This window comes from Pelobates fuscus, chromosome 4 (genome assembly GCF_036172605.1).
Source record: "Pelobates fuscus isolate aPelFus1 chromosome 4, aPelFus1.pri, whole genome shotgun sequence".
NCBI lineage: Eukaryota > Metazoa > Chordata > Amphibia > Anura > Pelobatidae > Pelobates > Pelobates fuscus.
In genome coordinates, this window is record NC_086320.1 from 378,964,843 (window position 1) to 378,987,226 (window position 22,384).

The 22,384-nt window shown below is 46.2% G+C and overlaps 1 protein-coding gene across 1 annotated transcript in view; it reads right to left on the minus strand.

Moving 5' to 3' along the window:
- The window catches only part of PTH1R (parathyroid hormone 1 receptor), a 313,629-nt gene extending 293,332 nt beyond the window's left edge, over nt 1-20,297 (minus strand). Inside the window, exon 1 of the mRNA XM_063452826.1 lies at nt 19,472-20,297. Within this exon, the coding sequence (XP_063308896.1) occupies nt 19,472-19,546 (75 nt within the window). The 5' untranslated portion in view covers nt 19,547-20,297. The remainder of the gene's footprint in view (nt 1-19,471) is intronic.
- Nucleotides 20,298-22,384: the final 2,087 nt, after the last annotated feature.

Genomic DNA, 22,384 nt, shown 5'->3' on the forward strand with positions numbered 1-22,384 from the left:
TGGTGAGGGTGGTGGGGGGTGAGGCTGAGGCTGAAGGGGGGGTGATGGTGGTGGGGGGTGAGGGTGAGGGTGGTGGGGGTGATGTGAGGGTGGTGGGGGTAAGGCTGAGGGTGGTGGGGGTTATGGGGATGGTGAGGGTGAGGGTGGTGGGGGGTGATGGTGAGGGTGGGGAGGGGTGATGGTAGTGGGGGGTGATGGTGAGGGTGGGGAGGGGTGATGGTAGTGGGGGTGATGGTGAGGGTGGTGGGGGGGTGAGGCTGAGGGTCGTGGGGGGTAATGGTGAGGGTGGTGGGGGTGAGGCTGAGGGTGAGGGGGGGTGATGGTGGTGGGGAGCAGGCTGAGGGTGGTGGGTGAAGCTGGGGGTGAGCCTGAGGGTGGTTGGGGGTGATGGGGAGGGAGAGCCTACCTTTCCCTGGTGGTCCAGTGGGCTCCCTGGTGGTCAGGTGGCCACTGCTTCCGGTCTGCAGCTCCGCAGAGCTGCAGACCGTGTAATCTCGCGAGATTTCAGAGCGTTGCCGTGGTAACCCGCGGCAATGCTCTGATTGGCCAATTCTCGCGAGTCACATGGTCTGCAGCTCTGCTCACTGCGGAGCTGCAGACCAGTGTCTGCGATGGTGGCCGGGCAGCCAGGAGGGGCCTCGCACCCGGCGGCATACCGGCAAGCCGCCGGGCCCCCTCCTGGTGTCAGGTCCTCGGTCACTGACCGAGGACCTGACACACTCTGCCCACAGGCGGTTTAGGCGGCCGCGAGGCCCCAGCCAGCGCGAGGCCTTAGGCGGCCGCCTAAACCGCCTAATTAGAGAGCCGCCTCTGTGCGGTTGTCAAACATATTACTGGTTAAGCAAACAGTTGCCTACGCAGAGGCATGCTTATCAGAATTGCAAATGACATGAGAGCTTGCATATTGCGAATTGAGCAAAGTAGCATACGGTTGCCTGCGCAGAGGCGTGTACGTCATAGTTATCAAGCGATGGCCCAGTTTGGGTATACGTAGGCTTTGCATAGTTAGATTTATCATTAAACATACATAAACATTGCGAGAGTTGATATGTCTTGGCTTAGGACAAACCTGTGTTTGCAGTGTTCTGGTGCTGTGTTCCAATGTTTCTGTGTAAAGATTAAATGCATGCGTGGAAACAATAAAGTAAAGAAAAACAAAGAAATGCGGACTATAGAATGGCAGGACGGCTATTGGGATATTTAGCATTTTTACCCACATCATGTTGTACTTCCTCCTGGCTATCTAGTCAACAAAAATAATAACATGAGCTGAAGCAACAAAAGCAAACATTAACATAAATAGCCATAACAAGACTGATTCAAGTTGCAGATTACTTTTATCAGCATCCATTAATTCAGTGGATGAGTTCCAATGGCTTTATCAGGCTTAACCGTTTCATCCAAGCTTTATGTGCAGTTCTATGTGGTGCATTATCTGGCTGGCTGTGTGGGAACAGTGCCTAGTCATGTGGCGTGTCCGGGTCCCCCACACCGGTCAGGACGTAGCCAGCGCCCCTCCATCTCTCCGGGTGCTCGGCCCCAGACGGCCCCCCAGATTAACCCAGGCCTCCCCCCGTACGCACCGCGGCTCGGTGGGCACTCGGGGGCATCCTGAACGTTTGCGGCCCCTCCACCCAAAGAGTCCACATGCCCAGTGTCCCCTGCACCTCCCCCGTACCTCCAGTACCCCGGCAGGTTCCAGGTCCGCTCTGTGTGTCTCTCCCATCGCCGGCCGCTGCTACTGGGCCAGAGCTGCACGGCCCCGCGGCCACCGGTCCACCGGGGGCGCGTTCCTCCCAGCCCCGTCGGGCTCACAGCGGTGGGGACAAGTTCCTCCGGGTGCCCACCTCATCCGGAGGTCGAGCGGCCCTGTTGTTGGCTCCTAGGCCATCCGGACAGACCGCCCGCAGCACCGATCTCCACGGGTCAAAGGGTGGGCGCAGGGTGTCCCCCCCACGCATGGGTTAGCCGTTTCTCGCGTCAGACTGCTGGCGGGTCCCACATAATTAGCCTCTGCCATTGCTGGGCTGCATCGCAGGCACCGGTCAGGGTCTCCCTCCTCGGCGTCTGCGGTCCCCGCGTGGCCGGGATTACCCCCGCCGGCCGGGGGGGGGGGAAACGGGGCCGTGCCCCGGGCCAAGGGTCTCTCCATGCCAGGAATGTTTATGTTGCGGCGGGTTGGTTCTGTGTTACGTTATTTCACGGCTCCGTGCTGCTTGTAATGGCGGCCGATGCTCCAAGGCCGCGTGTAGGCCAGATCCAGTCTTCTCCGCCCATTTGCCACTCGATCGGCTTCGTGCAAATACCAGGCGGGTGTCAGAGCTTTCCCCCCTCAAATGCAGCATATTTAGCTTTTTTTGAGCGGTTTAGGGCCATGTTTAATGCTTTTTGCCGCTGGAGCCCATCTAGATGGCGTCCAGTCGGCCCGGCGGCCCGGCCCCGCCCCCAACTCCTACAAATTTGGAATTTGCATGCCCCGCTGCGTAAGGTCAGGGTAAAAGGAGCACATATGAACTGGATCACAGCTGACCTCATCCAAATGTACCAGTTTTGGGATTCTTTGTGGTCAAAGTTTAAGCGTACTGGCTCTATGAATGATCACTGTGCATATAGACAATGGCGAAATATATGCACAAAACAAACAAAATTGGCCAAGGCCCAATATTTCTATGACAATCTGAACAATAACATCTCAAACCCTAGAAACTTTTGGAAAGTCATAAATAAACTACAAACTCCCCCAATCCACTCCCAACCCTCCACTGTCAAAGTGGATAACCAAACCCTGCAACTTCCCTTAGATGTAGCAAATGCCTTTAACAATTATTTTGTCATATGCTCTACTGCCCTGATTGCCAAGCTAATAAATGATACACATCCTGAAACTACAAATGTGGATCAGGTCTCACTAAATTTGCAAACGCCCAATATAGACAAGTTCACTTTTAGACCTGTACCTGTTAGTGTCATTGAAAAACATCTTAATAATCTAAAAATGAAAAAACCAGTCTGGACCTGACCAAATCCCAGCAATGCTGTTGAAGCTCAGTGCACCGGCAATTGCTAAACCCGTCGCAACCCTAATTAATGAATCCTTGGTGTCTGGATACTTACCCAAACTTTGGAAGACTGCGAGAGTAGTGCCTATCCATAAAAGTGGTGACACTACCTTGGTTTCTAACTATCGCCCAATATCATTGCTCCCAGTATTGTCAAAAATCTTAGAAAAATTTGTCCATACGCAACTATGTGAGTATTACCAACAATCAAACTATCTGACCCCTGATCAATCGGGCTTTCGCCAGAATCACTCCACTACAACTGCCCTATTAAAAGTCTGCAATGACATCCAAACTGGCATGGAACAAGGAGACCTAACTGGAGCTATTTTCCTTGATTTTGCTAAGGCCTTTGACACAGTAGACCACGACATTCTACTGCACAAACTCAAAAACTCAGGTATGGGTGATCATTCGCTAAACTGGTTTCGATCGTATGTATCGGAACGCTCGCAATATGTGCCCATTTCTAACAGCGACTCCCTCCCTCTCCCAGTCACATGTGGTGTTCCCCAAGGTTCCATTCTCGGCCCCCTACTATTTTCATTATTTATAAATGATCTGCCTAATGTCTGCAAATCCTCAAATGTACACATGTACGCAGATGACACAGTAATCTATGCGAGCAGTTCCGATCTACCGCAGCTTGAGGCTGTGCTCCAAGACCAGTTTACAGAGGTAGAAAAGTGGATCGCAAAAAACAAACTGTTCCTGAACACTGACAAAACTGTCACAATGATCTTTGGAACAGTACCTAAATTACACAAATTACACAATTCTCACCTATCCATCAAAACAATTTCAAATGGCACACTGACCGCAGTCCACTCTTTCAAATACTTGGGTATGATGTTAGACCCCAATCTATCTTTTGGCCTGCACATAGAAAAGATTGCATCTAAACTTTATCCAAAACTAGGTGTCCTGTACAGAAACAAATCCTGCCTAAGCCCTTCAGTAAAGGAAAAGATTGTGCAGCAAATGCTGATGCCAATCATTGATTATGGGGATGTAGTATATGCATCTGCATCGCAATCCCACATTAATAAACTCAACACATTGTATAACTCGTTCTGCCGATTTGTGCTACAATGTAATTACAGGACCCACCATTGTGACATGCTAAAAGAACTAAACTGGCTGTCGCTGGAATCCAGACGCACCCTTCATCTTTCCAGCCTTGTGTTTAAGAGCTTTTCTGGAAAACTCCCACCCTACCTGAACACAATGCTTTCCCCGGCTGTTCCCACTTCCTATAACCGCCGATCCAGTACCAACACTTTACTTAGTCTACCTCAATATAAAAAGAAAGCAGCCCAATCCTCCTTCTCCTACAGAGCGCCACATTTGTGGAACGACCTCCCGCACAAATTAAAATCTTCCCTAAGCTTAAAGTCCTTTAAGAGATCCCTCTCTACATACCTCAAAACAGAATGCACCTGTCATGGTAGATTATATATTTCCTACCTGTTTTATGTTAAATGTTGTATATATTGTATATTTTGTATTTTATTGTACACTAACTGTAACAATGCAATGATTTGTGGACCCAGGACATACTTGAAAACGAGAGAAATCTCAATGTATCTTTCCTGGTAAAATATTTTATAAATAAAATAAATAAAATAAATTTACAGTTTTCTTTTTTTTTTTTTAAACTTGTGTTTCTGTTGTTTTGTGGTCTGTGGGGCAATTCTTTTATGACATACTTGACGCTTGGGTATGAATTCCTGAGCTATTTGTCCAATTTGGGGGAATTTAAACTAATTGGTGGTTACATTTTTTTTTTTTTTTTTAAATCGAATTTAAAAATGAATTCCAAATCTTATGTAAAAATAGGTGAATTGGAGAATGTTGCCAGGTTGGTTCCCTTAGTCTAGAATTTAAAATTCCCTTCTCATTTTGTCACCCAATGCCAAGTTTAGTAAATAGACACTTACAGGTTTCTTCATGTAACTTGAAATTGTTAAAATTAACAAGGACAATAATCAGCTACGAAAATCGCCAGGTCTGGGAATATAACCGAGGATTGTTCTTATTTTACGAGATGGTTTTATACAAATGGCTTTTTCTATGACACAAGAAAACGCTGATGTTCTATTTTTGAAAAGAGCTCTGTACTGTTCTCCCTAAATAGCATTGGATTTCTCTTGTGCTCCTCCATTGCGCCTGTTTTATTTTCACGGCTTGTAGACTGAATGAGATTTACGATAAATGTTTTGGGATTGCAGTTGTCCTTTTTGATGCTGGTTTGAGAATTGAAGCTCTAAAATAAGATAAATGCTTCTAACAACATAAAAAGGGATTTGGAAACCAGGGATTTGAAATGGAAAATGATGAGATGTGTCACATGAGCGCTCAGGCGGTGTAACAAAAGCTGACATTCGATATTAATGGACACAAACAGTACTTCCAGTCGTTAAACAGAAATTGGACTAAACCTCAGGCCCTTCCCGAATGGATCACAGGTCCACACGGGGATTAATCCGAAATGACACCCTACGCAACAATACAATCAATGAAGCGAGAACTGGAAAATGTGTAAAGGATACTTCCAGAAAAAAAGAACATCTATCTGGAAAAAGTAAATGTATCGTTCAGTCTCTGCAATGTTTTAACAACACAGAGACAAACATCTTTAACCCCTTCATCGCCAGAGGAGTAGCACAAAGGATCTATCCGCAGTACTGAATTAGGGGTGATGTTTATCAGTGCTCAGTGAGCTGCTTTGCTCATATTGAGCGTCACTATAATAAACAATTCTGGAGCAGAACGCTAAAGTGTAACATTCTATTGGTTTCTATGGAGACAGCACCACTATTCACACTTTGCTCTAGGGTTACTCTAGACTCAAGTCTCGCAATGATTTCACTGGTAACCGGCCGGCGTGGTGATAGTACATGGGTCGCTAATTAGAGAAAGAGGAGGTCCTCATCTAACACAGAGATTTCAAGTCATCAAAGTTAATAAAGAATACATCAAACATATACATCATAATGTGCCAATCCCCAGGGAAATATCCCAGCAGACAAGTCTAGGTTTGGAGACCAGAAACCCATGCACTAACACACACAGCGCATGCACAGGCTGGTAATAAAGCTTGTGCACAGTTCCTGCTTGCTGCTTTGGGCATTCCAACACTCTTCTAGGCTAGCTGCTTTTATTAAAAAACTATGCTGATAGGATGCTGCAGCCCACAACCTTTGTATGCTAAATGGTTCAGGGGCAAATGCCCCTTCAAGCCAACCAAGAATCTGGCATAGAAGGAGGCTGAAAGGAAACCAATGACGAGGGAAGGAGCCAGCACAAGGCTCTGCAGGGAAGGAGGCAGAAAGGAAACCAATGATGAGGGAAGGAGCCAGCCTAGGCTCTGCAGGGAAGGAGGCAGAAAGGAAACCAATGACGAGGGAAGGAGCCAGCCTAGGCTCTGCAGGGAAGGAGGCAGAAAGGAAACCAATGATGAGGCAAGGAGCCAGCACAAGGCTCTGCAGGGAAGGAGGCAGAAAGGAAACCAATGATGAGGGAAGGAGCCAGCCTAGGCTCTGCAGGGAAGGAGGCAGAAAGGAAACCAATGACGAGGGAAGGAGCCAGCCTAGGCTCTGCAGGGAAGGAGGCAGAAAGGAAACCAATGACGAGGGAAGGAGCCAGCACAAGGCTCTGCAGGGAAGGAGGCAGAAAGGAAAGCAATGATGATGGAAGGAGCCAGCCTAGGCTCTGCAGGGAAGGAGGCAGAAAGGAAACCAATGATGAGGGAAGGAGCCAGCACAAGGCTCTGCAGGGAAGGAGGCAGAAAGGAAAGCAATGATGAGGGAAGGAGCCAGCCTAGGCTCTGCAGGGAAGGAGGCAGAAAGGAAACCAATGACGAGGGAAGGAGCCAGCCTAGGCTCTGCAGGGAAGGAGGCAGAAAGGAAACCAATGACGAGGGAAGGAGCCAGCACAAGGCTCTGCGGGGAAGGAGGCAGAAAGGAAACCAATGATGAGGGAAGGAGCCAGCCTAGGCTCTGCAGGGAAGGAGGCAGAAAGGAAACCAATGACGAGGGAAGGAGCCAGCCTAGGCTCTGCAGGGAAGGAGGCAGAAAGGAAACCAATGACGAGGGAAGGAGCCAGCACAAGGCCCTGCAGGGAAGGAGGCAGAAAGGAAACCAATGATGAGGGAAGGAGCCAGCCTAGGCTCTGCCAGAGAAGGAGGCAGAAAGGAAACCAATGACGAGGGAAGGAGCCAGCACAAGGCTCTGCAGGGAAGGAGGCAGAAAGGAAACCAATGATGAGGGAAGGAGCCAGCACAAGGCTCTGCAGAGAAGGGGGCAGAAAGGAAACCAATGATGAGGGAAGGAGCCAGCACAAGGCTCTGCCAGAGAAGGAGGCAGAAAGGAAACCAATGACGAGGGAAGGAGCCAGCACAAGGCTCTGCGGGGAAGGAGGCAGAAAGGAAACCAATGGTGAGGGAAGGAGCCAGCACAAGGCTCTGCGGGGAAGGAGGCAGAAAGGAAACCAATGACGAGGGAAGGAGCCAGCCTAGGCTCTGCAGGGAAGGAGGCAGAAAGGAAACCAATGACGAGGGAAGGAGCCAGTCTAGGCTCTGCGGGGAAGGAGGCAGAAAGGAAACCAATGATGAGGGAAGGAGCCAGCACAAGGCTCTGCAGGGAAGGAGGCAGAAAGGAAACCAATGACGAGGGAAGGAGCCAGCCTAGGCTCTGCAGGGAAGGAGGCAGAAAGGAAACCAATGACGAGGGAAGGAGCCAGCCTAGGCTCTGCAGGGAAGGAGGCAGAAAGGAAACCAATGACGAGGGAAGGAGCCAGCACAAGGCCCTGCAGGGAAGGAGGCAGAAAGGAAACCAATGACGAGGGAAGGAGCCAGCCTAGGCTCTGCAAGGAAGGAGGCAGAAAGGAAACCAATGACGAGGGAAGGAGCCAGCCTAGGCTCTGCAGGGAAGGAGGCAGAAAGGAAACCAATGACGAGGGAAGGAGCCAGCACAAGGCTCTGCAGGGAAGGAGGCAGAAAGGAAACCAATGACGAGGGAAGGAGCCAGCCTAGGCTCTGCAGGGAAGGAGGCAGAAAGGAAACCAATGACGAGGGAAGGAGCCAGCCTAGGCTCTGCAGGGAAGGAGGCAGAAAGGAAACCAATGACGAGGGAAGGAGCCAGCACAAGGCTCTGCAGGGAAGGAGGCAGAAAGGAAACCAATGACGAGGGAAGGAGCCAGCCTAGGCTCTGCAGGGAAGGAGGCAGAAAGGAAACCAATGACGAGGGAAGGAGCCAGCCTAGGCTCTGCAGGGAAGGAGGCAGAAAGGAAACCAATGACGAGGGAAGGAGCCAGCCTAGGCTCTGCAGGGAAGGAGGCAGAAAGGAAACCAATGATGAGGGAAGGAGCCAGCCTAGGCTCTGCAGGGAAGGAGGCAGAAAGGAAACCAATGATGAGGGAAGGAGCCAGCACAAGGCTCTGCCAGAGAAGGAGGCAGAAAGGAAACCAATGACGAGGGAAGGAGCCAGCACAAGGCTCTGCGGGGAAGGAGGCAGAAAGGAAACCAATGGTGAGGGAAGGAGCCAGCACAAGGCTCTGCGGGGAAGGAGGCAGAAAGGAAACCAATGACGAGGGAAGGAGCCAGCCTAGGCTCTGCAGGGAAGGAGGCAGAAAGGAAACCAATGACGAGGGAAGGAGCCAGCCTAGGCTCTGCAGGGAAGGAGGCAGAAAGGAAACCAATGACGAGGGAAGGAGCCAGCACAAGGCTCTGCGGGGAAGGAGGCAGAAAGGAAACCAATGATGAGGGAAGGAGCCAGCACAAGGCTCTGCAGGGAAGGAGGCAGAAAGGAAACCAATGACGAGGGAAGGAGCCAGCCTAGGCTCTGCAGGGAAGGAGGCAGAAAGGAAACCAATGACGAGGGAAGGAGCCAGCACAAGGCCCTGCAGGGAAGGAGGCAGAAAGGAAACCAATGACGAGGGAAGGAGCCAGCCTAGGCTCTGCAGGGAAGGAGGCAGAAAGGAAACCAATGACGAGGGAAGGAGCCAGCCTAGGCTCTGCAGGGAAGGAGGCAGAAAGGAAACCAATGACGAGGGAAGGAGCCAGCACAAGGCTCTGCAGGGAAGGAGGCAGAAAGGAAACCAATGACGAGGGAAGGAGCCAGCCTAGGCTCTGCAGGGAAGGAGGCAGAAAGGAAACCAATGACGAGGGAAGGAGCCAGCCTAGGCTCTGCAGGGAAGGACACAGCACACAGGGCAGTAAAGGGAAGAATGATGCTCAAGGGTCAAAGAGAGACACAACGCTGCAGCACTAGAACATAGCTCGAGGCTCTGCGAGAAAAAGCAAAAATAAAAGGCTCTGTAAGGGTGGGGTATAGGAGAAAGCCCCAGGATAAGAATATTAAAATACATCACTCTGCACCTCGCCTGATTGTGGTAAATGTTTGACGTACAATTGTTACTATAAATATAACTGGATAATCTCTCCATTAAACCTAATGATTTATTAATAGAAATATTCCCTATAGTCCCAATCGTTGTGAACTGCAATCCAAATATCAATATTTAGGAAAATATATAATTTGTGGAGATTCTCCAACTCAGCTATAGACAAAACAAATAGAAAGCATTATTCAAAAACACATTGAAACTACATTCTCTCTTCCACATTCCCACTGATGCTAGATCCTGCAGTTCAGTTAATAAATCCCATTGTACAGCGCTACAGAATTTGCTAACGTTATCTAAATAATAAAAACAATAATAATAATAATAATAATAATAATAATAATAACTGCACACATGGTCTGGCAAGCAGAAATAGGTAACAAGCAGGCTAATCTAGGACATCAATGGCTATCGCTAATGCTGCCCTCTAGTGGCCTGTTGCCACAATGACACAATCTGTGTCGGAATATTTCAGAACCATTAGTTAGAATGTACAAAGCCGCCTGCATTTCATTTTGTAAGGAATAAACTCAAACACAAATTTGACGCTCGAGGGATGACTGCTGGCTGGGTATGTATTCAGATTTATTTGGGGTAAACAGGGCAGTTTTACACATTAGTGGTAATAGGTTTGGGGGAACACACAAACATTACACATCACTTTAAATGTCATAAAAAAAGCAGAAATCTAATTATGTATAATAAGAGAAAGAATATTAACGTAAAAAATGGAATAAAATATTAAATAGTCTAATCTCCCACATGATAAAAGTAAACAATGAATTATAGATTAAAAAACTACAATGATATCATGTCAGGAAAATATGAAGACTAAATGGAGAGAAGGTTTGTGCTTTTTGCCAAGACAACACACACACTGCCAGACTCCAACACTCAATGCCAGACTCCAACACACACTGCCAGACTCCAACACACAATGTCAGACTCCAACACACAATGTCAGACTCCAACACACAATGTCAGACTCCAACACACAATGTCAGACTCCAACACACAATGTCACTCACTCCAACACACAATGTCAGACTCCAACACACAATGTCAGACTCCAACACACAATGTCACTCACTCCAACACACAATGCCAGACTCCAACACACACTGCCAGACTCACTCCAACACACACTGCCAGACTCACTCCAACACACACTGCCAGACTCACTCCAACACACACTGCCAGACTCCAACACACAATGTCAGACTCCAACACACAATGTCAGACTCCAACACACAATGTCAGACTCCAACACACAATGTCAGACTCCAACACACAATGTCAGACTCCAACACTCACTGCCAGACTCCAACACACAATGTCAGACTCCAACACACACTGCCAGACTCCAACACACACTGCCAGACTCCAACACACACTGCCAGACTCCAACACACACTGCCAGACTCCAACACACAATGTCAGACTCCAACACACAATGCAAGACTCCAACACACAATGCAAGACTCCAACACACACTGCCAGACTCCAACACACAATGTCAGACTCCAACACACAATGCAAGACTCCAACACACAATGCAAGACTCCAACACACAATGCCACTAGTTTAAGTAATGAGATCTTCCAATAAAGAATCCACATGTTTAAAACACCTACCTGTATGCTGTAAGTGGCACTCTACCTAAATATCCCATTAACCTACCTGCATGCTGTAAGTGACACTCTACCTGTATAACTCATTAACCTACCTGCATGCTGTAAGTGACACTCTTGGGGTAAACAGGGCAGTTTTACACATTAGTGGTAATAGGTTTGGGGGAACACACAAACATTACACATCACTTTAAATGTCATAAAAAAAGCAGAAATCTAATTATGTATAATAAGAGAAAGAATATTAACGTAAAAAATTGAATAAAATATTAAATAGTCTAATCTCCCACATGATAAAAGTAAACAATGAATTATAGATTAAAAAACTACAATGATATCATGTCAGGAAAATATGAAGACTAAATGGAGAGAAGGTTTGTGCTTTTTGCCAAGACAACACACACACTGCCAGACTCCAACACTCAATGCCAGACTCCAACACACACTGCCAGACTCCAACACACAATGTCAGACTCCAACACACAATGTCAGACTCCAACACACAATGTCAGACTCCAACACACAATGTCACTCACTCCAACACACAATGTCAGACTCCAACACACAATGTCAGACTCCAACACACAATGTCACTCACTCCAACACACAATGCCAGACTCCAACACACACTGCCAGACTCACTCCAACACACACTGCCAGACTCACTCCAACACACACTGCCAGACTCACTCCAACACACAATGTCAGACTCCAACACACAATGTCAGACTCCAACACACAATGTCAGACTCCAACACACACTGCCAGACTCCAACACACACTGCCAGACTCCAACACACACTGCCAGACTCCAACACACACTGCCAGACTCCAACACACACTGCCAGACTCACTCCAACACACACTGCCAGACTCCAACACACAATGTCAGACTCCAACACACAATGTCAGACTCCAACACACACTGCCAGACTCCAACACACAATGTCAGACTCCAACACACAATGCCAGCCTCCAACACACAATGTCAGACTCCAACACACACTGCCAGACTCCAACACACAATGTCACTCACTCCAACACACAATGCCAGACTCCAACACACACTGCCAGACTCACTCCAACACACACTGCCAGACTCCAACACACAATGTCAGACTCCAACACACAATGTCAGACTCCAACACACAATGCCAGACTCCAACACACAATGTCAGACTCCAACACACACTGCCAGACTCCAACACACAATGTCACTCACTCCAACACACAATGCCAGACTCCAACACACACTGCCAGACTCACTCCAACACACACTGCCAGACTCCAACACACAATGTCAGACTCCAACACACAATGTCAGACTCCAACACACAATGCCAGACTCCAACACACAATGTCAGACTCCAACACACACTGCCAGACTCCAACACACAATGTCACTCACTCCAACACACAATGCCAGACTCCAACACACACTGCCAGACTCCAACACACAATGTCAGACTCCAACACACAATGTCAGACTCCAACACACAATGCCAGACTCCAACACACACTGCCAGACTCCAACACACACTGCCAGACTCCAACACACACTGCCAGACTCCAACACACAATGCAAGACTCCAACACACAATGTCAGACTCACTCCAACACACACTGCCAGACTCACTCCAACACACACTGCCAGACTCCAACACACAATGTCAGACTCCAACACACAATGTCAGACTCCAACACACAATGTCAGACTCCAACACACAATGTCAGACTCCAACACACAATGTCAGACTCCAACACACAATGTCAGACTCCAACACACACTGCCAGACTCCAACACACACTGCCAGACTCCAACACACACTGCCAGACTCCAACACACAATGTCAGACTCCAACACACAATGTCAGACTCCAACACACAATGTCAGACTCCAACACACAATGTCAGACTCCAACACTCACTGCCAGACTCCAACACACAATGTCAGACTCCAACACACACTGCCAGACTCCAACACACACTGCCAGACTCCAACACACACTGCCAGACTCCAACACACACTGCCAGACTCCAACACACAATGTCAGACTCCAACACACAATGCAAGACTCCAACACACAATGCAAGACTCCAACACACACTGCCAGACTCCAACACACAATGTCAGACTCCAACACACAATGCAAGACTCCAACACACAATGCCACTAGTTTAAGTAATGAGATCTTCCAATAAAGAATCCACATGTTTAAAACACCTACCTGTATGCTGTAAGTGGCACTCTACCTAAATATCCCATTAACCTACCTGCATGCTGTAAGTGACACTCTACCTGTATAACTCATTAACCTACCTGCATGCTGTAAGTGACACTCTACCTGTATAACTCATTAACCTACTTGCATGCTGTAAGTGGCACTCTACCTGTATAACTTATTAACCTACCTGCATGCTGTAAGTGGAAATTTACCTGTATAACCCATTAACCTACCTGAATGTTGTAAGTGGCACTCTACCTGTATAACCCATTAACTTACCTGCATGTTGTAAGTGGAATTACACCTGTATAGTCTATTAACCTACCTGTATGCTGTAAGTGGCATTCTACCTGTGTGACCCATTAACCTACCTGCATGCAGTAAGTGGTATTATACCTGTGTGACCCGTTAACCTACCTGCATGCAGTAAGTGGTATTATACCTGTGTGACCCATTAACCTACCTGGATGCAGTAAGTGGTATTACACCTGTGTGACCCATTAACCTACCTGCATGCAGTAAGTGGTATTATACCTGTGTGACCCATTAATCTACCTGGATGCAGTAAGTGGTATTATATCTGTATAACCCATTAACCTACCTGCATGCAGTAAGTAGTACTCCACCTGTGTGATCCATTAACCTACCTGCATGCAGTAAGTGGTATTATATCTGTATAACCCATTAACCTACCTGCATGCAGTAAGTGGTATTATATCTGTGTGATCCATTAACCTACCTGCATGCAGTAAGTGGTATTATATCTGTATGAACAATCCCCATACCTGCATGTTATGTGAGGTAACCTACCTGTATAGTACCCGGTGTCAGCTCTGTGAAAGGCCAGAAGCACTGCACAGGGTCTATACTCGGTAAAGGAGCAGACTATTAGCCCCTGCAGTGGGTGCATTGGGCCAATGCGTTAGAACTCTGACCTCCCACCAGACCATGATGGACACTGCACCCATTGCGTGGACCAGCAAGGAGTACCCTCACACAGAACATGAATAAAATGATACTCTGTCAGTGTGTCAGGTGAATACCGCCCATCACAAATAATCTGAACCTGACAGATCTTTATAGACTGAACACTGAACTCGGAAAGCTGACAAATCTCTCCGGCATAAGCTTTCCAAGCAATTAATATATCTGCAATCTTAATTTCCTTGTACAGCGCTGTGGAGTTTGTTGGCGCTTTATAAATAATAATAATAATATATAAACAAACAACATGTTAAAGGGATACTGTAGCTGCCTCCCTCCTCCCTCACGCCCGGTAAATAAAGGGTTAAAAACCCTTTATTCACTTACCTGATCCAAGCACTGATGTCCCTCGGCGCTGGGTCGAAGCTCCGCCCTGGAGTGTCCCTTTAACAGTTAATCAGGGTTAAAATGAAACAGATTTTATTCCTGGCAAATACAACTACTAACAGGTTGGGTTACAATGTATAAATCATCTGGTGAGAATGATGCATTTCGGAGAGTTTATACCAGATTTTGTTGAAAGTGATGATGGGTCGGTCCCTGTGTCTCACAGTAAAGGGAAGAGGGGATTCCCTGTTTACAGATGTGTTTTAATCAGAAGGTCAATGCAGAAATAAAATAAGGGAAAATAACAGGGATTCTCGGGGATTTAGGGGAGATGGGGGGATTTTAAGGGTCTTATGGTTAAGGGGCAAGTACTCTGAATAGGCAGATTCGTAGGCTTGAAGGGAGAATGAGAATGTTTTTGGGTGAATCGGTAAGGGGCAGATTCTCTGGGTGAAATGTTTATATTGCCTCTAGTGGCTGTCACACTGACGCCTGGAGTGGGCAGTAATCAGTGTATATTGTTGTAATTGTTGCCGTATCCCCATTGACAAGTAATGTGTCCCTGGAATGGCCTCGCCAGACCCTCCCCTTTCCTGTCCAACATTTATACCTTCCAGTATTGGACAAACACTGACACGCTACACAAATACACCCCTGTATTCAGACACACAAAATGTTACACAAACAGAACCCTGGACTTATACACACCACCGCATTCACACACACGCTTGACAAGTTTCCACAGTTATTATTTACATCATGATAGATAAATAAATAGATAGACAGACAGACAGACAGATGTTTGTCTGGGACTGTCTAATGTTCCAAAGTAGTAAAAAGTGCAATTTCTAGAAATGGACATATTGAAAAATCTGCCAATAAATTAATTAAAAAAAAATGTGTATGTGAAAAGAAATTGGTCCGGCAATTTTGTTACCAAATGAATTCACTGTAAATGAAGAACTCACTTTAGGAGGGAAGTGATCTTTCAAAACATACAGACTGTACACTGAACGCAAACACACTGCTAGTCCCAAAGTCGGGGTAGGCTCATTTTATTCCAACATCGTGAAAAAAAAAGGTTCAAGGGTGACTCACACACAGAGTGAGCAGGGATAGCCAAAAAAGCAATTTACACTTATTAAATAATATGATAAATCTAATTAATATGTAATGTAATAAATCTGTGTACTCACAAAAATGTTGTCAATTATACTTAATCAGAACTTGGAGGTAAAACAGCACAGGAAAAGCCGAATTTGACACAAAGCACATAAACCAATAGGACAATAAACTCAATTAATTTGCCAACTGCCTGGGAAATTCAAAGGGTAACAGTCAACCCCAACAAGGCATCACGTTGTCATTCCAACAGACAAACTGAAAGATACATCTTCATAAATGGTGCAGATGGTGTGACGGTGATGGCTAAAGGAACACTTAAAGGTTGTAAATAAATAAATACATGTATTTATAATGCTGGGGTGGAATTTTACATCTATATCTATCTCTATGTCTATAACAGCATCGCACCCACGATGTCCCGGGGCACAGGTAATCAGGAAGAAGAGCTCTGTCTGACTGACAACTGAGAAAGAGCAATTTATGAGCTTTATAAAAAATGCTGATTTCTGTAAAAATTGCCACTTTTTTAAGTAAGAAAAGGAGGAAAATCCGTTAAAGGGAGACTCCAGACCCTAAAGATGTTAGCCTGCTGAAGTGAAGAGTGTGTCCTGTTTTTTATTTTACAAAAAGTGCAGATTTCAATAGAAATTGAAACTTTAAGAATTTAACCTAGTTACACCCTCTGGCTGTCAATCAGATAACCAGTTCTGTTACTTCCTGGTTTGGTTAGCTCAGTGGAGATAAACCCAGAGCACCTGCCTTGCAAAGACTTCTCATTGAGCTGCAATGGGAGGTCTGTGATTGGACAGCCACAGAAAGTCTGGGCGGGGCTAGAGGGGGAGGGCTTGTAAAAGCTGCAGACAAGAGATCTGCATCTTTTGCAAGTAGTTTTTAGATATATCCTCAATGAAAAATGTGTAATTAAATGCATTCAAGTTTTCATTGGGGGCAATGAAAGTGATTTGTCTTTCTTTATGTACTTGGTCAAGGAGGCGTTCCCGGAAGCTTACTCAACGACTAACTACAGGGGTTGGTGATTGAGAGTCTCATCCAGTTACTGCAGGGTTTAGCAATGTAATAGACTGTTTGTAAACTATAAACTGTGTGACGCTAACAAGGGTTATGGATACAAAAGGCAAAGAGGAAAGATAATTTCTTGCTATAAAAATTCACTCCAAACCCGGAGGCTATCCACTAAAATGAGAATACTGGAGAAATAACACTCAAAATCCACATTTCACTTCAAAATAAATTAACTGCAAAAAATTCTACAATTCAGCTATTTTTCCGGCTCAGTTACTACGGCCTTGTTAATTCTCCCCAATTCCCTGATTAGTGAATTGACCCCCGGCTTTCAAGAGGCAGTCCAGTGTCAGCTTTAAATGCTTCAGTTTTTCGAATGATAAAAAAAGACATCTGTAATTTCACACATTTTACAAAAACACTAAAGGAAACCCCGAGCGATTTCGCTCTAATTTATATTAATCAGGTTTATTCACTAACGTGGCAGTTGTGGAGAACTTCAAGTGAATTGAAAGTGAATTTCGAATTTAAGACAAACACACGGGAACTGGAAGTGAAACTGACTCGGACCATTTCTCACAGTTTGACAATTTGGAATTAAATTTGAAATTCACTTTCGGAGTTATTCAATAAAGTGAGATTTGACGGGAATTCATCGTGAATTTATTGTGAATTTCATACTTAGATCCAGAATATCCGACCTGGGAATATTCTCAACTGTTTTGAAATTATTATTATTATTATTTTATTATTTATATGGCACCATCAGATTCCGTAGCGCTTTACAATGGGTGGACTAACAGACATGTAATTGTAACCAGACAACTGGACGTACAGGAACAGAGTGGTGGAGGGCCCTGTTCGATGAGCTTACATTCTAGAGGGAGTGGGGTATAGTGACACAAAGGGTACGAAGTAGGGGTGTGAAGTAGGTTGTGCTGAGGGCTTAGTAGGTAATTTTTGACAGTTGCAGGAGAGAAGTCATGGGGGGTGGGGGATAAAAACCTGCTAACTGTTTAATTGATATGCTTTCTTGAAGAAGTGAGAAATCCATTGGGAATCCCCAACAATCCTCACGTTACTGAAAAACCCTGCAAGCGACCTCACTGCTTCATTTACCTCCCCCAGCCTGGCAATGAAATGGTTAACGTTCCCTGCACAGAGGCACATTCAGGCAATCTCATGCTTTCACTATTCTAGCCACTAATTAATGAACAGTTTATGTAAAACACACATTAATCATTAAACCACTTCCCAAGTCATATCAATCACCAGGCTTATCATATTGCTGCAGGGAGGCTGGGTAATCAGTCTGTGTTCTGTCCTGGTACAAGGCAGGACCCCCCTCTCCCTGACAGGTTCCCAGTAACCCCCAATAGTAAATATTACTGTAAAACAGTGCCTGTCTGGCTGCTCAGATTTATAATAGGAGGATATCACTGCAGCCCAGGTGAGAATTGCCAATAAACCTGGTCAGACTCAGTCTGCTATATCTGTGTATTTGATTAATAGCATCCAATAATGAAAGGAGATCAGGAGAATTATAAAGCCATTCTCCCATAATAATGTAGGTGAGCAGTAAGGCAGATATTGTATGTAGAGCCTTACAGGAAGCATGCTGTGTTTATACAGGGCGCCCAGCATGTGGACCTGTACCCAGAGTTTTCTATATGTGGGGTATTGGATACAAATCACAAGGTATCATCTCCTGTAAGGTAAGCTATAACAGCACATAGTCATGGGCAGCACAGCCATCAGTCATAGTCAACACAGCCATCAGTCATAGTCAAAACAGAGACCAGGACTCAGACTGCAGCAGAGACCATGACACCCCCCCTAACATGCTTACATTTGTCACCTCTTGTCAGATTGTACAGCGCTGTGGAATAGGTTGGAGCTTTAAAAATTAAATATATATATAGTTTTATTAGTAATTTAAATTCCTTTAGAAATACCACTACAGACATGCTAAGGCCCATTTCCTGCAGGGAAAATCGTTATTAAGAGAGAATTGCAAAACAATAAATAGAAACATCAGTAAGTTGCAATGACATTGTAATTACATCCAGGTTCTGAAGCTGTTCCATAGGAAGCCAGGGTCTGGGCAAAGTGTCCATTTGCGCCACAGACATGTTGTGTATTTAACCCTCAAAATGCCAGGGCTAGTCAGAGCATGAATGTTTCACCTTGACACTGCAGATTTAAGCCACACTCTCATGATGCTCAGCCAGCCCAAATATATTTAATCGCGTGCAGTGCTGCCCATCACTGATACAAGCTATGGTGCTCCAGCTGTGATGGACTCCAGCTCACATCACTGGAAGGTTCAGCGACTAGCTGGCTGAAATGAATAGGGGTTGGGTTCCTCCATATGTATTAACCTGGAGGTGTTTTATAGCAGGGCAGGCAGGGGTTATAGAAGGAGGTATGGCTGTTTCATTCCATGTATCCATCGTTTGCCTTGCTATAACACGGGGAAAGCCTAGATCTCTGATGTTTAGAGAGCACACATCAACTAAACCACATTTATAAACACGAGGGCTTTGCTGAACATGTTAACTTTATAAACTGCAGCTGAGTTTATAGAGAAAATAAAAACAAACACAATGTATCCATCCACTAGATGTATCAAGACAGACATTAAATGAATAAACAAACAAACTCATCACAAGCAGGGCTGTCATCAACTTACCTGAGAATTAGCCGAATGTAATAGTGAGCAGCAGAGAATTACACACAGACTAGAAGTCACCAAAAATGATCCCATATCCAAGGTCACTGCATCCAAAGGTGGGAGAGCAAAGGCAGAATCTGTACAGACCTTCCAGTTAGCCAACAATGCTCATTGCCAGGGAGTCCAGCTGGCTGGCCCTTCTCACCTTGTCCCAGGATGTATAAGCCATATCTCCTGGTGGCCCCAAGCTTTGCAACAGATACAAATAAAGCAGTTATTATGGAGAGTCAGTCTCAGAGGAAGGAGCTGGGAGTTTAGTCTGTGTACATCTAGGAAGTCATCACATCCATATGTGAGCAGAGGGCTGCCCTCTCTCCTGCCCAGGAAGTGTCAGATAGATGGGATAAGATTTGTATGTGTTCATTCCATCCCATGTATTCCCTGCTGGAGGAGATAGTATCACTGTAACAGTCCAGGATTGCAGTCAAACTTTGCACTTGGAACCTGGATCCATTCTTCACTGAGACTCCTGGAATCTCTGCTCAGGGCTGACCCTGACCTATTCTGGAGGACACTCAGCTCTGGACACAGTGACCTGACTGGGACAAGGACCTCTCTGGGACAAACCAGTTCTGTGTTGGGACCCACAACGGCTTCCCCTGTTACTGAGTCACATCTGGCAAAAAACGATGGATATTACTGGATACAATCAATCTTTCTTCGAACAAGCAATGTTTGTGGATCTAAGTGATCTTTCTGGATATATATAGTCTCTGTAGATATAGGAGATAATTCTGGATACAGATAGTCGCTGTAGATACAGGAGATCTTGCTGGATATATATAGTCTCTTTAGATATAGGAGATCTTTCTGGATATATATAGTCTCTGTAGATATAGGAGATCTTGCTGGATATATATAGTCTCTGTAGATACAGGAGATCTTGCTGGATATATGTAGTCTCTGTAGATACAGGAGATCTTTCTGGATATATATAGTCTCTGTAGATATAGGAGATAATTCTGGATACAGTTAGTCGCTGTAGATACAGGAGATCTTGCTGGATATATATAGTCCCTGTAGATACAGGAGATCTTTCTGGATATATATATATAGTCTCTGTAGATACAGGAGATATCTCTAGACACAGCTGATCTGTATGGAAGTGGAGGATGGTCTTAGTGATGTAGTTGACTCAGTTCATAGAATTCTCCTTTCTGGATACAGTTATCTTTGGTCTGGGTGATACAGCTGGTCTCTTAGTTCTCCAGGTTTGTTGAGGGACTAATCTCTGTGAATGGGGTTAATGTCTTTGGAGTTAAATGACCATGTCCAGCCAGCCCCTGCTGACCCCTTACAGAAGCTCTATCTGTGTATAAGAGCACATGCAGCCTCCCCCATAGACAGCAGGACCTTCTGAGGTCAGAGTCCACCCCTGGAAGGAGTACACAGGGTGGGAGCTTGTCAGCTTCACGTGCTCTGCCCCCAAAGTCACTTCACTCACTCCAAGTTACAGGGCACCTTCTCCCTGCAGGGTGGGTCCATTGATGGAAGTCCAGTGATGCCCAGAAGGTCCCTCCAGTTCCGGCAGGGGCAGAGCTGAGAGGCAGGAGCCCTGGAGGGTGATGTCAGGCTGATGGGGATACTGTTTTGGGAGAGAGATTCTGCATTAGGCAGTCAGATGCTCTTTCACAGCTCACTTGGCCAGTCAATAGCAGCCTTCAGCTCATTTTATGAAAAGGGTCTCTCTCCAAGGGGGGAAGGACTGACTGAGGACTCTGACTGGAGCTCAGTGCATGTGAGGGACTTACTACTGGGGGGCAGGTATAAAACCAGCATGGTCTGCAGCCCATTGGCTTCTCACAGCCAGCCATGTGACTTTAAGACACTGAGAAACATGTTTATACAGCAGCCCACCCTTCAATGCCCTGACTGCTGCACAACACAGCAAAGAGCACACTGTCAGCAGAGCACACAGTCTGCACAGCACAGGGCACAGTCTGCTTAACACTGCACACCACATAGCACACTGCCTGCACTGCACTGAGCACACGGTCTGCACAGCGATATCACACTGTCAGCACAGCACAGAGCACGCTGTCTGCACAACACAGAGCACACTCTGCTTAACACTGCACACCACATAGCACACTGCCTGCACTGCACTGAGCACACGGTCTGCACAGCAATATCACACTGTCAGCACAGCACAGAGCACGCTGTCTGCACAACACAGAGCACACTCTGCCCAACATTGCACAACACAGAGCACACTGCCTGCACAGTACTGCCTGCACAGCACAGATCACACTGTCTGCACAACACAGAGCACACTCTGCCCAACACTGCACAGCACACTGCCTGCACAGCACAGATCACACTGCCTGCACAACACAGAGCACAGTCTGCCCAACATTGCATAGCACATAGCACACTGCCTGCACAGCACAGATCACACTGCCTGCACAACACAGAGCACAGTCTGCCCAACATTGCACAGCACATAGCACACTGCCTGCACTGCACTGAGCACACTGTCTGCACAGCACATATCACACTGTCAGCACAACATAGAGCAAACTGCCTGCACTTAACTGTCTGCACAGCACAGAGCACATTCTGCCCAAACACTGTCAGCAGTCACCAGAGGGAAAAACTGACTGTATTTTCCTACGCTTGCTCTGATTAACCCATCCCGTGCCAGATAGGTGTGATAGGCATTGCATGCAGGGAAGGCTGACATTAACCCACACGGTGCCAGTACAGTGTCATTCTGTGACATGGGCTGGACAGTGACTGGTAATAAGGTTATCATTAACCCATCATGTGACTGGTGTCTGTGGGCAGAGCCGGTATTAACCCATTCATTGACAGACACTGTATGTATTATATAAAGTTCTGTGACACATGAGCTCACAATCCATTTATTTT